Source organism: Atractosteus spatula, chromosome 5 (assembly GCF_055471065.1).
Source record: "Atractosteus spatula isolate fAtrSpa1 chromosome 5, fAtrSpa1.hap1, whole genome shotgun sequence".
In the NCBI taxonomy this organism is placed as follows: Eukaryota; Metazoa; Chordata; class Actinopteri; order Semionotiformes; family Lepisosteidae; genus Atractosteus; species Atractosteus spatula.
Genome location: NC_142710.1, coordinates 9,834,065 through 9,851,510, shown reverse-complemented (window position 1 = coordinate 9,851,510; position 17,446 = coordinate 9,834,065). Strand labels below are relative to the sequence as shown.

Below are 17,446 nucleotides of genomic sequence, written 5' to 3'. Positions count from 1 at the left end.
CTACCAACAAACTCTTGGGCTTCATATGAAGGAAAGCGGAGCTTTCACTGGCCCATTACCAAACTTTATTGGGAAATAAAATAAAGAAAAGACTAGAAAGAAGCATCCACTTTTCCCTGGATCACGATCAGAGATCAAATAAAACGTCTCTCACAAACCACCACAGTAAAAATAAACCCCAAACGAACATAAAATACCGAATATAGTCATGTATCCCTGTATTAAAGGGAGCCGGGTATTAGACTGGCTGGAGCTGCTCACAGACACAGCGCTGGTGATAAACTACAACTCCCATAACCACCCTGAGCCACTTCCTGTCTGCGTCACAGTCCCTGTTCCTCCTGGCTGTGGTGACGTCAGCGGGTCCCTCCCCGTTTTGGTAGCTTCACAGTCACCGGCGTGCGCAGGAGAGACTCACACGGGATTTCATTTTTAAAAGTTTATTTTCTCAAAAATTAGAAAAAAAAACACAGCAGGGTTTCCAGAGATATTTACAAGTCAGGAGTACAGCAGGCTGGTAGCGAGTTATCTGGCCCTCTTTTGTACATGTTATTTTCCCCCATTTAAATGTGTTATAGTAAATAAAACAATTTAAACACAACATCATCTACAATTACTACTATATTTCTGACCTCACCTCACTGCCCGTCAGTAAACCCGTCTCCCAGTGTGAGCAGTGGACAGAGAGCTGGGAGAGAGTCAGCCTGTGTTCATGAGTCAGTGACGGGTTTAATCTCCACACTGACAGCAGGCAGCAGCTCAAGGTCTTTATCTGAATCCCCAGTACAGAAGACAGGATAGATCTTCTCCCCCTGAGGGAAGACCATGTCAGTGAAAGTGTAGACATGAGCTCTGGACTCCACTGTGTAAAAGGAGACCTTCCTCTCCTCAATATCCACACACACCCCCAGCTTCCTGGGCCGCAGACTGAGGGGGAGATGGGTCTCAGGGGCAGTGAGAGCAGAGAAAACAGACCGGTAAGAGCCCAGACACCAGTAACCCCGCTGGGGAGAGAAGCTGAACCCCCCTTTCCTCTTTGCAGACTCTCTGGTCACTCCTGTCATCCACCTGTCATTCACCTCCACCTCCCAGTAGTGTCTCCCTGAGGTGAAGGCCTCCCTGCTCACGACACAGGGACAGAGATCAAATCTGTGAGGATTGTCAGAGAGATCCTGTTCCTCATCATCCTCCTGTTCCTCATCATCCTCATCATCCTCCTGTTCCTCATCATCCTCCTGTTCCTCATCATCCTCATCATCCTCCTGTTCCTCATCATCCTCATCACCATCGTCACTGCTATCCTCCTCTTCCAGTCTCACTCTCTTCCCATCCTCAGACAGCCTGAGCTCACAGTGAGCTGTATCAGGGTCCAGAGTCACAGCAGCTGGGGAATAAAACACAAACATCACAACAGGCTCCTGCCGATCACAGTCCAACTCAACTCCATCAGACTGTGAAATGTCTTTGTCCCCAAACACACCGAGAGAGAAACACCAGTCAATTACTAATGACTGCTCTTCCCTTCCAGAGAAACGACATCTTCTTCACTGTTTCACTAGTGTTACACATGGGAGTGATCCCCAATATTCTCTAAATACAAACATTAAACACTTGTTTTCACAGCGATGAAACTTTATTTTTTAAACGACATTATTAATAAACACAGGACCGACCGGACTGCAGGAGAAACTACAGCCCGACCACTCGCTTTCAAACACTTCACAACCCACCACAGCGACCTGTATACTGTAAGAAACTGTTCAGCCTTTCTGTTAAACCGGTTTATTTCAAATCCCAGTTCAGCAGCTCGTTCATCTTCTCTGAGACCATTTTCCTGACGACGCAGAATAAAAAAGTGCTGAATTCAAAGACTGTATAATGCTCGTTTTAATAGAAAAAAATATAATGGAAAAAGCAAAACCTTGCTAAAATATAAGAAAGCCTTCACACTTACTTTGAAAATGTGAAGAAATATCCAAAGTGTTCAGTTTAAAGCAGAAATAACACATCCAAAAACCCGGAGAGAAAGACGAGAGAAACAGAGGCGCTCATACTGACTTCAGACTGCTCGCGCTCACTGTCCGCCTCTCTGATAGGAGACACCAGCTGTCAATCAGTGAGCTCTGACCACTGACAGACGGGGGCGGGACTTATACATGCCCAGAGCGAATGGGGGTTTTAATCGATTCAAGAAGCTTTATTCACATGACTAATGAACACTGACTTAATACTCTCCTCATACTTAATACTTCAGTGTAAACTATTAATACTTAATACTGACTAAATACTCCCCTTTGCCTGTCTGCCTGTCAATCTAGTGAAGATCAAAGATATTCTTCTCAGCTCTTATTTTTGGACTCCTGGAGCCTAGAAAGGCTGACACAGTCACCTACATGAATTTATGAAAACACCAGCAGCCATATCACTCTGCAACTCACAACTGGCAGCCTACTGCAGCTCAGCAGGTGTGAGCCTGGTTAGTATCTGGATGGGAGACCTCCTGGAAAAAACTAAGGCTGCTGCTGGAAGAGGTGTGAGTGGGGCCAACAGAGGGTGCTCACCCTGCAGTCCATGTGGGTCCTAATTCCCCAGTATAGCGATGGGGACATGATACTGTAAACAGGCGCTGTCCTGTGGATGAGACTTAAAACCAAGGTCCTGTGTGGTCATTAAAAATCCCAGGGTGTTTCTTGAAAAGAGTAGGGGTGTAACTCTGGTGTCCTGGCCAAATTTCCCCCTGGCTTTTACCCATCATGGCCTCCTAATAACCCCCCTCTCTGAACTGGCTTCATCACTCTGCTCTCCTTCCCAATGAGAGCTGATGTGTGGGGAGTGTTCTGGCACACTATGGCTGCAGTCACATCATCCAGGTGGGGCTACACACTGGTGGTGGTGGAGGGGAGTCCCCATTACCGGTAAAGCACTATATAAGTGTAAGCAATTATTATTAATACCTGAATTCATTTCTGGGCTCAGAGCGCCTTTATTTCAGTGATGAGAGAGGTCGCCCTCTTCTGGACACTGCAACTCTGAAGCCATCATGACAACATCTTCCACTGATATTTCACACTTGTTCTGTGTAGAACAGGAAACAGTGTCAAACACTGACTTACTCCACAGGAGAGTCTATCACTCTGGAAACACAGACACCCTCTAGATCACTCCTGTTTGAAACGAGGTCCCCAATATCGCAGGCAAACACCCCAATACACACTCACTCTGGTGGGACTAGTGAAATAATATTGACACTCCAGTGTCATTCTTAATGAAACACACCACTGGGTCTCTTAATGACCAGGACCATGTGAGAACACCAGCTGGGCTGAAGAGAAAGACCCCAAAGTTATTACCCCTGGCCAGTAAGAGGAGCCCTACAGCCCCAGTAAATACCCCTCTTAAACTAACCATGAGCACCTGACTCCGACATGTCTGAGATGCTCTGAGGAAAACAGGCCACAGAGACACTGACTGACTTCATGTCACTGAAACACTGTCAGTAAAGAGAGATCAGAATTAATTACCCACTGTCCTGAGAGGAGAGCAATTCTCAGCTCAATACTCTACTGCTCCTTCCTTTCACAGTGCTGGCATGAGTAACTGAACTTCTTATTTTGGCAGGAAATACATTATTTATTGTATTACTCTTGGCCTAGGAATAGTCCCTCAATTCAAATTACATATCCCCAACTGTTATAGTAGTTTTCTTCACACATAGATTCTTAGACACACAGTCACTGTGTCACACTAAGGAGATAAAGACCTGTCTGATATGGAAACACAGAAGCTAAATTTACTCCCCCTGCCCTGTAAAGAAACACCCAAATCTGAGGTAAAAACCCCAATCTCTACTGACAGTAGTGATTAATGAGCTGATGTAGAAATGACTGATCTATTCTGAGTCAAACACCCCAATGAGTCTCTTACTGAACCCCCATCACTGCAGCCTGTCTCAGTAGAGCTCACAGCTCTCAGATTTATTCCCCAGATCAATCACAGCCTCAGGGAGCGCAGTGGGAAGGGTCTGATTTCCAAGCACAGCACAGTGGGAAAAAGACAAAGTGTAGCTGCAGTTTCCCTGGAAAAGCAATGCAAAAGAGGGAAGAAACACCAAACAAGATGAATAAGGCCACAAACTGTACAAAAAAAAAACAATCCTTACCATGGAGAAAAACACAAAAATAATCCTTATATTGCAAAAAAAAACCTCACCCTACTTCCAAGGATTTAGCACCAGCTTTAAAGCCCTTTAAGAGAAACAGTGCTTCTCTTGTGCCTTCAGGCAATCCTGATCAGACCTGCCTTCACTCCCCTTTTATACACTGCACGGTCATGTACCCTAGGATTTGGACAGCTGACTGTTACTGGCTCTGCTCCTGATTCCTCCTGATTGTTACGCTGATTCCACTCGCGCCGCTCTTCCTTCTCGCACTCCCACGCGCACACCCTGTAATACAAGCTCACGCCGAAAGTAACGCCAATCACCTTTCTCTCCCGTCTCTATTTTAGTTCTCCTTTTTCCTCACTTCCCCGCTCACTGTTGCGGATTCTCTTCGAGCTCCCTAGTGCGCGGTTACCTCTTGCTTCTCTCCGGTTTTCGATCTCCTAGTCTGCCTCTCGTTTTCGGTTTCGTCTTGTGATTTGGATTGCTGCTCCTCGTTTGTGCTTCCGTGTTCTGATCTTCTCACCTGCTTCCTGGATTCGAATTTGCCTAGTGTTTTTTGGATTGTTGCTTCCTGCTTGTCTCTCTGTGTGCCGACCTACTCACCTGCCTCCTGGTTTTCGTTTTTGCCTAGCGTATCTGCTTAGTGTCATTCTCTTGTCTTGAGTCCGGCATAGCATCCTATTGCCCAAGCAGCCCTATCTTACACTGATATTTTACATTTATTCTCAAAATCCAGGGTCACAGGCTCTGCAAAATTCAGCCTGAAGACCCTCACGAAGGAGTGACACTGACAAAGGAGTGAGCAGAGCTCACAGGACATGGCCTTTGGGTAGAATGAGTTTTGGAACACCTTCAGCCCCTCTGGAAGAACTTTCTGCTGGGCACTAGGTGAACATCTCTTAAGGATCCCAATGGGATTTCATGTACTACATTACAGACGTGACACTGAAATACATCTTCTATTTACCTAACAGGAACAACCAATTAACACTAAAGAGATCGTCTGAGAGTGTATTCAATAACCTCTGACACGAGGGCTTAAAACAGCCCCTGTGTCATCAAGAGGAGACAGACCTACCTGCAGCACTGCAGATCCACTGCCATTCTGAAACACAGAGATACAGACACTGTTAATCACAGACACACACTGGAACACAGAGATACAGACACTGTTAATCACAGTCTCACACTGGAACACAGAGATACAGACAGTGTTAATCACAGTGACACACTGGACCACAGAGATACAGACAGTGTTAATCACAGTGACACACTGGAACACAGAGATACAGACAGTGTTAATCACAGACACACACTGGAACACAGAGATACAGACAGTGTTAATCACAGTGACACACTGGACCACAGAGATACAGACAGTGTTAATCACACTGACACACTGGAACACAGAGATACAGACACTGTTAATCACAGACACACACTGGAACACAGAGATACAGACACTGTTAATCACAGACACACACTGGAACACAGAGACACAGACACTGTTAATCACAGTCTCACACTGGACCACAGAGATACAGACACTGTTAATCGCAGACACACACTGGAACACAGAGATACAGACACTGTTAATCACAGTCACACACTGGAACACAGAGATGCAGACACTGTTAATCACAGTGACACACTGGAACACAGAGATACAGACACTGTTAATCACAGACACACACTGAAACACAGAGATACAGACACTGTGAATCACAGACACACACTGGAACACAGAGACACAGACACTGTTAATCACAGTCACACACTGGAACACAGAGATACAGACACTGTTAATCACAGTCACACACTGGAACACAGAGACACAGACACTGTGAATCACAGTCACACACTGGTAATAAGATGTCAGTACAGTCAGTGCTGTCAGATAGCAGAGTTTCACACAGTGTACATACGTGATTTAGGGATAGGAGCTCGCTTCACAGCATCTACAGAAAGAGAGAGTAGATCTTTATTGTATTAAAGACCTTTATTGCTTCTTACCTGTTATTATACCAGAGTTTATCCTACAGTCTGCACTCAGTTCATTTCAGGATCCCCAGTCTCCACTGCAGTGTGGATCAGAGTGTTAGTGAGTGTGAGCAGCAGTGGCTGTAAGACTGGAGTCTCACTCAATAAGACTGAGCAGCACAAGGCAATAAGACACACAGACACATCACAGGACACCCTGGAGTCTGGTGCTTGAGCCACTGAGAGATGAGAAATTAACAGTCTGCTGTTAACAACAGTGAGGAATATTTCACATTTAAAGACCAATCATTGATACTGAAAACTGTTCCTTGTTCAGTCAGATGAGTGAAAGTGTTGGCAATTCTCACACAGCCTGAGTGACCCATCCCCACAGTGACCAGTATCACTGACTGAGATACAGTGATGTCCTGCTCACTGGTCACACTGCCTGATCTCTGGACATCAGCTGGACAGTGAGAGATGACCAGTCACACTCCATGGTGAGCACATGTCCACACCAGGCCTGATCCAGGAAGACTGACACACAGACAGTGCGCTCCTGTGTTTTTGTGTATGGCTCATGCATTCATCAAGACATCTCAGACAACCTCATCCATCGTACACATGTGTAGAATATAAATAAATGATATATAGTATCTTACAAAAAATGGTAATTGTACCTAATTTGTATACATTAAAACATCTGCTATACCAAACACAGAATATTTCAGAAAAACCTGAATGTAAAACAAGATGCAAGCTATTATTTATGATGAGAAAAATGTCCTTTAAGGAAAGTGAATAGGTTTATGGTGTGGGAAATATGTCAAATATTTAAAACATAATCTTCTACTTATTTGTATAGAGTGGGAGAGCTGTATAAGCTGTTGCAGGTTGCAAAAGAAAAAGAAGAAGTTAATTCTAGGCTGCAAAGTAATGTAAGACAGCAAAATATGCAACATTTCTCCTTTGAAGTCTTCATGCAGTAGAATTAAACCTAATTTGTTACTTCCAGTATTCCGTTTCCTTGTTTATTTTTTAATAGAATCTCTTCCATTATGTTTTTAAACAGGTTTTTGCTCCCCTTTCTTTTTAAACCTCTCTCACACTCACTCTGGTGGGACTAGTGAAATAATATTGACACTCCAGTGTCATTCTTAGTGAAACACACCACTGGGTCTCTTAATGTTCTGTTCTGTGTTCTGTGTAGAACAGGAAACAGTGTCAAACACTGACTTACTCCACAGGAGAGTCTATCACTCTGGAAACACAGACACCCTCTAGATCACTCCTGTTTGAAACGAGGTCCCCAATATCGCAGGCAAACACCCCAATACACACTCACTCTGGTGGGACTAGTGAAATAATATTGACACTCCAGTGTCATTCTTAGTGAAACACACCACTGGGGCTCTTAATGACCAGGACCATGTGAGAACACCAGCTGGGCTGAAGAGAAAGACCCCAAAGTTATTACCCCTGGCCAGTAAGAGGAGCCCTACAGCCCCAGTAAATACCCCTCTTAAACTAACCATGAGCACCTGACTCCGACATGTCTGAGCTGCTCTGAGGAAAACAGGCTGTACTGTGACCCCAAGCTTCTCTCTGTCTGTGTGTCTGTGTCTCATGGAGAGCAAGCTGGGGTCCTGTATGTGAAAAGATGAATTCCTAATGCAAGAGATTGTATATGGCAAATAAAGAGATCTTGATCTTAAACGTGTGTCATTTTTACCATTTCTGTGACAAGTAAAATTGACACAGCTTTCCAAACATCTGTTCTTCTTGATGTGAAACTGCAGAAACATGTCCTGTACAGAGTGTTTGCTCACTCTTTCAACACTAAACAGAATACATTTACGATGACTTATACCTGCTGTTGGCTTCCTGTTACTGTTGGTCCCAGTAAACAGCAAGCCAGCAATGAACAAACTGTGTAACGGGTTGTGTGTCGTCCTGAATTCTTTTTCTTTTTGTCTGTCATTCCCCTATCTCTTCACATTCATCTGCGCAAAATACACAGGAATACTGTTTCTTCCCCCTTTAACTTACACCTCTCCTGCATTTTACTGTGTAATTCCCAATTCAAGTGTATTTGATGTCTGCAGACTGTAGTCTAAAAGCGTTTGAGGTTTTTGTGCTTAAAGATTTAGTGACTGACCAACAATAACCCAAGACATTCTAATTTTGGCAGGATATCAAGAACAAATGATGTTGGGTTTTCCTATCGCTCTGTTTGTTCAGACAGATCAAGTCCTGACTCTTTCTTCCTGCTGACCCATCAGCCTGGTTGATGTGTGAAGAGAAGCAGCCATTTCTCAGACAAGAGAGAGGCCTACAGGCCCCAGAGGAGCCCCTGTACCAGAGTCACACTGCTGCCGCTCACAAGAGGCTGTGTGTCTGTGAAGCTGCAGGGGAAGAGCACTGTCATCATACCATCATTATTGTGAGACTGGCTCTGCTCCTGAATATTCCAGTTATTCACAAATCCAGGGTCTCAGACTCGGACACATTCTGACAGATGGAGAATGGCAAAGGGCTGTGGCAAGACGGACTTCCCAAGGAATTCTACACCTGCTTCTGGGACACCCCAGTGGCAGACCTGGTGGAGGTGGAACAAGAGCTCTTCCATCAGGAAAAAGCTTGGACACAGGATGAGGGAAGGTGTCATCTCTCAGCACTTCAGGAGGGGTTCAAAAGATGCTCTGCATGGACATCAAGATCGTGTCCAAGCTACTGGCCATTAGATTGAGGACCGCCCTGCCCCACTTCATCAACAGAGACCAGATATTTGGGGTGGGAGGGTGATAAGTCAGCTGGAAAGTTTCAGCTGCTGGACAGAGATACTGTACTTTGAAGTAAGCAGTAGGGTCAACATGAACAGACATCTTTGGGATTTCATCCCCCAGGAATCTGGAGTAGGACAAGGGTGTCCTCATTCACCTCTTCTCTATGTTCTCATTACAGAGCTGTAGGCAGAGGCACAGGGGAAGTCCTCAAGATCTCCCAGTACACATGACGCTGTTCCTGATTTCAGACAGGGGGTTGCAGAGTGGGCTGCAGGTCAGGGAGCAGTACTGCAGAGCCTCAGACTTGAGGCTAATAAACAGAAAGAGCAAGGGCAAGCTCTTTGGACCCTGGAGGGACAGGAACATGCCGCCAGAAGGTCTCAAGCTTTGCATGGAGCCCCTAATGATACTGGTGGTTTCATTCCAGAGCCGGGACAACAAGAACATAAACTGGACAGAGAGGACCGTCAAGGTCAACGTGTTACTGGGCCTGTGGAAGACTCGCACGCTGACTCTCATGGGGAAAGTGAGGGTGCTGAAGGCAGACACCCTGCTGGCTTTAGCTGACCTGGTCGTGGTGTACTCTCTGTCAGCCAGACTCAGACAAGCGCTGCAAGGGATGGTGGAACAGGTACGAGTACATCACAAGGAGCCAGATGTGCCAGACAGTGAGGAAGGGGGAGAGATGTGCCGAATTTCCCCCTGAAACTCCACTGCATCTTCTTCTGCAACCTCTGTCACTAGGGGCTGGACCCCATCAGTCACAATTCTCAGTACTTTGTCAGGCTGTGGTTCTCCCTCCCTGTGAAGCATCTGATCCAGTGTCAAACACTAGTCCTGAAGCAGAAAACTGACCGGAGACCTACTAGGAGGTATGAGGCCATGAGACAGCCAGAACTCTACACCAACAAAAGGCACTATACAAGGAAGAGAAAGGAGGAACTAGTCACCAGGGAGAGACAGATGATCCTACAGGTCACCGGGGAGGGGCTGACGATCCCATGGGAGACCTGGGTAAAGACTCAACCCAGAGGACTAGATAAGAGGCTGAAGGCCCTCAGCTGGATGACTGTGCACCAGAGCTGGTGACCAGAGATGTGTCATGGCCTCTGTAGCCAAAGGGCGCTCCTACTCTGTCCTGTCCCCAGTTCCTTGTGCTTTGCTGCCTTCCGGTGTCTCTGTCTCTGGGGATATAAATGTCCAGGTCTCTCATTCCCCTTCGCTCATCATTGACGTTCGGATGTCCTGAGACCCGCCCAGCACCAGGTCGCCCCACGTCCGCTGCCTGAGGACATTGGTTTCTATACGACTCCTGAACTGCTGAACTGTTTCATCAGAGCAAAAGAGCACTGGACAGGACTGAGGGCTGAAGAAAACCCAGAAAAACTGTTCCTTAGTGCTCCTGTTGAAAAATGGACAATCGTAGTTTCAGAGCCAGGACTGCAGCCAGTGGTAACACCCAGGAGGCTTGGAGGGGCTCTTATTGTGTGAACCAGCCTCACTGACCACTTGCAAAATAGAATGATTGATAATGGACAATCACTCTTTTTGAGACGATTTAAATTCTGTAGAAGAGTTGTTGTCAGAATTGTATTCTCTGTAAGCACTGTGCACTGCACATTGTTGTAATAAAGTGCATTTTCTTAAATAAACTACACCCAGTGGAACTTCTGTGTCCATCTGTGTGTTTGACACAGTGTGTCTCTGATCCACACAGAGTGACTGTCTGCAAGCTTGACTTTCTGAATTCAGACGTGTATCAGCATGTATCAGAGTGTGAATCAGTGTGTGTGTGTCAGAGTGTGTATCAGTTTCTGTATCACTGTTCCTGCTGTGTGTTTGAGCTCCAGGTATATTTCAGAGGGGAGCTGTTGTGAAAACAGACTCACAGTGTAAAAGCTCTGCTCTGGATCTGGGCTCTGGAGTCAGCAGACTGTAGACTTCAGTCACTGGGGAGACACACAGAGAAATGTCTCATCAGGGCTGCAGTAACAGAGTAAAAGGAATAACATGTTCTACTGGACTGGGACTGTAGCCCCTATTAAAACGTTCCTGTTAAACTATATACAGCACAATATAACAACACACTTACTGTCATAAAGATTTGTGAGACTGGAGATTTTAAGACATTTCACCTAGAATTTGAATCATTGACTGATAAGCTGCTCTGATAAATACAGTCACTGCACAAAAAATACATTGACCATATAAGAGAGAAACAGGAAATATATAAGCTATCCAGAAAGACATCAGTGTGTTTCTCTACTAACCTGTTGTGGAAATCTTTATTGATTCCTTCTTGCAGAGATCCTCCAGTCGCTCTTTCAGTCCAGAGACAGCTCTCCTCACTGCCTCAGGAGAGAAGTGTGGACGGACAGGGATGCTGGGTGAGTCTCCAGCTCCAGGAGGGACACAGACAGACTGGAAATTCTGCAGCAGAAAATTGAGAGTTTCCAGTCAAACATAACACACATTCCTGGGGAGAAGCCAGGAGCAGCTCTGTGTGAGAGACACCCTTCTGTACTGCAGAGTCACAGAGCAGTGATGTTACCTGGAGGAAATGGATGTGATCCTCTGTGTGTGAGAGCTGCTTCAGCTCAGAGTCTCTCCTCTTCAGCTCAGTGATCTCCTTCTCCAGTTGCTCTAGAAGTCCTTCAGCCTGACTCACTGTAGCCCTCTCTTGAGCTCTGATCAGCTGTGTGACCTCAGAGCGTGTTCTCTCAATGGAGCGGATCAGCTCAGTAAAGATCCTGTCAGTGTCCTGTACTGCTGTGCGTGCAGAGCTCTGAGGGAGGAGACACACAGTGGATTATTACACAGGAAAACACTCAAACTACATTATGCTGTATGCTCTGTTTCCAAAGGGTACTGTCCAGTGTCCAGCTGTGGAAATGTGTGTCTGTGTGTCCACTCATCTGGTGAATACCCACTCTGAGTGACTCCACAGCCTGTCTCAGCTCCTGCAGCTTCTTCTCTCTCTCCTGGAGTCTCTGCCTGGTTTGTGTCTGTGTCTTCCCCAGCTGCTTCTGTGGAGAAACAGAGACACTCAGGACATTTCTGCTGTAAGAGAATCACATCACAGAGACACTCCTTAGAGTCACTCTGTATCCCTGATGTCTTATCCACACGAGATATGTGTTTCCTGGTCCTGTCTGACATGCTCCTGTTTCATGTCTAATCTACACCGGCAGCGTGTGCAGCGCAGCAGACACCTGACACCTGGGTCTGCACATCTGTATGTGAGGTGAAATGTAAAAAGGAGATAATTGTGTTTCAAATGATATATAAAACATCATCTAGAGATAGTTCAGGTGGGGAGCTGCGTCAGCATGCGTAGGCTGCAAAGGAACAAGCAATAGGTTTATTCCATACTGAAAAAAAGAAGAAAGAAAACACAACGTTTCGGCCGTGGAGCCTTCTCACACCTGAAGAAGAATAAACCTATTACTTGTTCCTTCATAATCTAGAGATTTCAGATTTCATTCATCTCAATATACACTAGTGCCCTGACTGCTCTCGGCATCTCAAAACAGAGGACTACAGCAGTGCTGATGAGCCTTGTTGCCACTAGTTTCTCTGAGTGCTCAGAGGAGACCCTGTGGCTGACGTGCTTGACCGCTGGATGAGGTTCTGGACCAGGCAGACCCTGTGTCCAACCACATCTCACATCCTGTCTGCTTCTGGGAAAATTCAGATCATTTCAGAGGATAAAAGGAAACATGTTCTGTGTCAGATTGACTCCAGCAGAGCCCAGCGTGAGTCTTGTATTTAATAAAGCAGGTGAAGGTATTATACCACAGTTAACTGGTTTATGTGTCTGAAATCCACCACCTTCCTATTAGATCCCCTTGCCAGCACTTTATTTCAATCCTGTTTCTCTGCTTTCTGCCACATAGTCCTCAATATAATAAATGAATCCTTGAGCACTGATGTGGTACCAGTGGCTTCACAGCTGCTGCTGTTCCCCCTGTGTGAGAAAGAGAATCATGGCTCTGGACAGCCTGAACAACTTTCACCCTCTCTCCAACTTTCATACCCTTTCATTACCTTTTCATGCAGAAAGTTTACAGTGTGCTGTTAGACTTCAGTTAAATAATCCTCTTTGAACTCCAATATGGTTTCAGACAACCTCACAGCACAGAAAGTGCCCTGGTCAGTCACTAACGATCTTCTAACGGCTTCTGATTCTCGTTCTCTTTCTGTCCTCATTCTTACTGAACTCAGTGCTGCTTTCGACACTGTCAGCCATGACCTCTCACTTTCTTGTCTTGAGACTGTGTTTGGAGTTTCTGACACTGCTCTTCAATGGTTCCAGTCTTACCTCACTGATCACTTTCACTCTGTCTCTCTCGGCGATTGTAGCTCTGAAATTGGACTCATTAAGTCTGGTCTTCCTCAGGGGTTGACACTGGGCCCCTACCCTTCAGCATGTATGAGTTCTGATGATACTCAAATCCACAGTACTGTCTGTCCATACTAAACTGACACTGACATGTCTCTGCTCTAATTGCTTCTCTGACATAAACACATGGATGACTCACAATTTCCTTCATTTAAACTGCTACAAGACAGAAGTCATGCTTCTTGGCAAACCAATGCAGTATCCTTATCTGTGGATGACACTGTACTGGAGTCACAGTCAATATTGAAGAACTTGGGGGTGATATTTGATCCAGGATGACATGTTCTACAAATTATCAAAACATCATTCTTCCACCTCAGAAATACTGCCAGGCTGCGTCCTATGTTAAATCTAATTGTTGCTGAAAAGCTGGTCAACTCTTTCATCTTTACTCATATTGACTACTGTAACACTCCACACGCTGGGGTATCTAAACCCACACTGAACAAACTTCAGTATGTCCAGAATATGACAGCCAGAATTCTGACCAGGTCTAGTGCAAGTGATCACATTACTCCTGTCCCGAAGTCCCTGCACTGGCTTCCTATCAGGTTTCATGTTGACTTCAAAGTCCTCATGATCCTCTAAAAGTCTCTGCGTGGGTCGACACCTCAGTACCTGTCAGAGTTACTATCATCCTACTCCCCACCTCACAACCTTCACTCTTCTAATTCTGGTCTCCTGTCTGTCCCCCAAGCCAGAACTCTGGGTGACAGGGCTTCTCCTGCTGCAGCCCAGAGCTCTGGAATTGTATCCCTATGGATATCATAGAGTCACCTTCCCTGAGCTCTTTCTAATCCAGACTCACAATCTTCTGTTTCAGAAGGGTTTTAATTTAACTGGGTCTGTTTCTGCTTCTTTGCTTTTATACTGTTTTCCAAAACTCCCTTCTACCTTCTACCTTTTGTGTTCTGTAAAGTGCTTTGAGAAGCCATTTTAAATCTATCATATAAAAATAGAGTTTATTATTATAAATAATAATACTATTGTACTGAAATTAAAGCAGGACTTCATTAATGAGGGTGTAGTCTGTTCTAGAGGTGTTGAGTGTGCTGTGAAGTTGTACGGTGCTACATGAGGACAGTAAAGAGGGAAACAGTGAAGGTGAGGAGGACGAGATAATGAACAGGAGACACTTCAGAGACACAACCAGTGTGGATCACAGCTGAGTACATGAGCAGGACTCAACAGTGGAGATCCAGTATTACAGATACAGTAAATACAGTCCAGAGATCACTTAAAGCCCCCAAATATCCTAAATATCCTTATGTTATACTAGACACTTTATGAACAGACACAAAGTCCTCACCTGTTTCTCAGTCCTTCCTGCTGCAGCTGAGACAGTATCATGGCCTCTGTGTTCATCCATTACACAAAGATAACAAACACACTTCTGGTCAGTACGGCAATAGACCTCCAGCAGTTTGTCATGAGTGGAGCAGATCTTCTCCTGCAGTTGTCCTGTGGCATCAACCAGCTTGTGTTTTTTTCCTGGATTGAGCTCATTGTGTAGATTAAGGTGAGTCTGACAGTAAGAGGCCAGACACACCAGACAGGATTTCACAGCTCCCCTCTGTCTCCCAGTGCAGACATCACACAGCACATCTCCAGGGCCAGCAGGACTGTGAGCAGGAGGAGGGCCACTGAGCCCTGTCTCCTTCAGTTTCTCCACCACTTCAGCCAGGATGGTGTTTCTGTGAAGATCAGGTCTTGGGGTGAAGGTCTGTCTGCACTGGGGGCAGCTGTAGATCCCAGTCTGATCTTCCTGATCCCAGCAGTTCTTAATACAGCCCTTACAGTAACTGTGTCCACAGAGCAGAGTCACTGGATCCTTCAGCAAATCCAGACACACTGAGCAGCTGAACTGGTCCTGAGAAACTGAAATACTGCCTTCTGCCATTTTTCTGACAAGTAAAAACTGCAGAGGAGCAGTAGAGACGTAGCAGTAGTGAGGCTGTTTCTAGTAAAACGAAACTGATCTCTGAGTTTCACTTTCTGGATCTGCACAGAGCTGCAGGGGTGTGATTATTAGGGGGTGTGGTTGTTAGGGGTGTGATTAGGGTTGTCAGGGGGAGTGGTTTAGAGCTGCAGTTATGAAACGGCTTTGGTGGTTGTTGTTTGGGGAAGGTGTGGTGTTGTAAGAGAAGTGACTTACTGTGTCATTTTGGACTGACAGAAAGAAGTTTTTTTAATAAACGTCGATGTCAGTAGCTGCTCAGGTGAAGTCAATCCAGTTGTTTGTGTTCCCAATAATCAAAACAATAAAATACTAACTCACTCACACAGCATGAGAAGATCAGAGCATGATGGTGACAGACAAGAGGAGGCCAGCTGGCCCATCCAGCTGTTTAATCATTGGGAGTTATTTGGCTCCAGGATCTCCTCCAGTTGTGTTGTGACAGAGGGGTGTCACAGCTCCACATGGTGCAGAGGATTTCACTGTCCGGGTGTGAGCTCTTACTGCGAGCAGTCCAGCCTGCTGTGTCTCTCTCTCCAGGCCAGTGAGCCCAGCCTGCTGTCTGGCTCTGCCCTGCAGCGTGTGGGCCAGCAGGGTACGTCCAGGGCTTCGTGCTTCACCTGCGCAGTGACCCCCCTGTGAGCCGCACAGACCTGCGGAGCGCTGCAGAGAGTCATGAGCCCATCTCTCCCCCGAGAGACGCTGGAGGAGCAGATGGACAGGGCAGTGTCATGTGGGTGTGATTGTGATCTCCATCCACCCAGCGCAACAGCGAGCCCCTGATCTCTGTGTGCAGCAGCTCTCCTTCCGTCCACAGGGACTGACAACACCCCACGTGTCTGATAATTACTAGAAACTCATTAGTCTGACCATCTCATCTCATGTTACTCTAAGGCAGTGATTCTCAAACTTTTTGGACCAAGTACCACCCCTAATCCAACCAAAGCATCCAAGTACCACCTACTGTACATCATCTCATAGGAACCCCAGAAATTCTCAATGACCAACATGAGCGCGCATGCACACACACCCACACATACATATAATAAATATTATAATAATAAACTTTATTTGATATAGCGCCTTTAAAGGTGGCTTCTCAAAGTGTTTTACAGAAAAAAAACAGTAACAACAACAAATAAAAAAGCACCATTTCAGTGAGAGGGGTGAGCCTGTTTAGTCGAGCAAAGCAGATGTGAATTAATTTTTCGAGCCTTGATACAATTCACAACAGAGTCTAACAGATATTAAATCGTCAGGCATTTTCTTGACGGCAAAGATCTCGCGGTGGATGTTGCAATGCATCCATTAATTTCTGGAGCAACCTCTCTAATTCGTGCAACTACACTGTTATTTCGGCTTGTCATTGCTCTAGCACCGTCTGTACAAACTCAGATGCATTTTATCCAGTCGAGGCCATTCTCTTCGATAAATTCATTCAGAAGCTGAAATATGTGCTCTCCTGTAGTTCCTGTTGGTAGCGGCTTACAGAACAGAAAGTCCTCATGGGACATGCCCTCAAACTCGTATCTAACGTAAACGAGCAAATTGGCCAAATCGACTACAGACTCATCTAATTGCAGTGAAAAACATCTGCTCATCTTAACGCGCTCTGTCAGTGTACTTTTGATATAATCCGCCATTTCAATAAGTGTCTTTCGGGGGGGGCAGCAGGTCGAGCTGTTTAGCAGCTTTTTCTCTACACATAATACGTGTCAGCTCTTTTGCCAACGGTAAATAAGGTTCTTCAGAAATAGTGTACTGTAGCTTACCTGCTTTAGCAATCTGCAAGCTTGCATTTTTCCGCGTTTCCGTTTTTATTTCCGTATTTATTTAAAGTTTTAATTTCATGCGCATGGGAGCGAAACACAGAGACGCTCGGTGTATTTTTTTCAAATTAGAACAGATCTTAAATATTTTTCTGTTATCACGCTTTCGTGTGCTCACAAGATTACCTGCGTTCGCAGCACGTATTTCTATGCATTCCTGTGTTTACAACTTTGGCACTGTTCCAAAATCACGCACATTCTCCTTTCTCCCTATTTGCTGGAGATACAGTAGGTTTTTTAAAATACAATTGGTCACTTGCATCCGTAGCACGCATTCCTATAGAGTGGTGTAGAATTACAGAGTATCTCTTGTGTCCACTGAAGTATTAG

At 45.5% G+C, this 17,446-nt stretch overlaps 1 protein-coding gene across 1 annotated transcript; it reads right to left on the bottom strand.

Annotated features, from left to right (window-relative positions):
- Positions 1–424: 424 nt before the first annotated feature.
- Positions 425–15,272, bottom strand: LOC148834033 (E3 ubiquitin-protein ligase TRIM39-like). The gene is made up of 8 exons (XM_088916216.1): positions 14,640–15,272; positions 11,859–11,954; positions 11,480–11,713; positions 11,199–11,358; positions 10,818–10,877; positions 6,088–6,120; positions 5,241–5,267; positions 425–1,384 (listed from the first exon to the last, which is right to left on the bottom strand). The coding sequence occupies exons 1-8, from the start codon at positions 15,228–15,230 to the stop codon at positions 711–713; spliced, it is 1,875 nt and encodes a 624-aa protein (XP_088772342.1). The 5' UTR covers positions 15,231–15,272; the 3' UTR covers positions 425–710.
- Between the last annotated feature and the right edge of the window lie 2,174 nt (positions 15,273–17,446).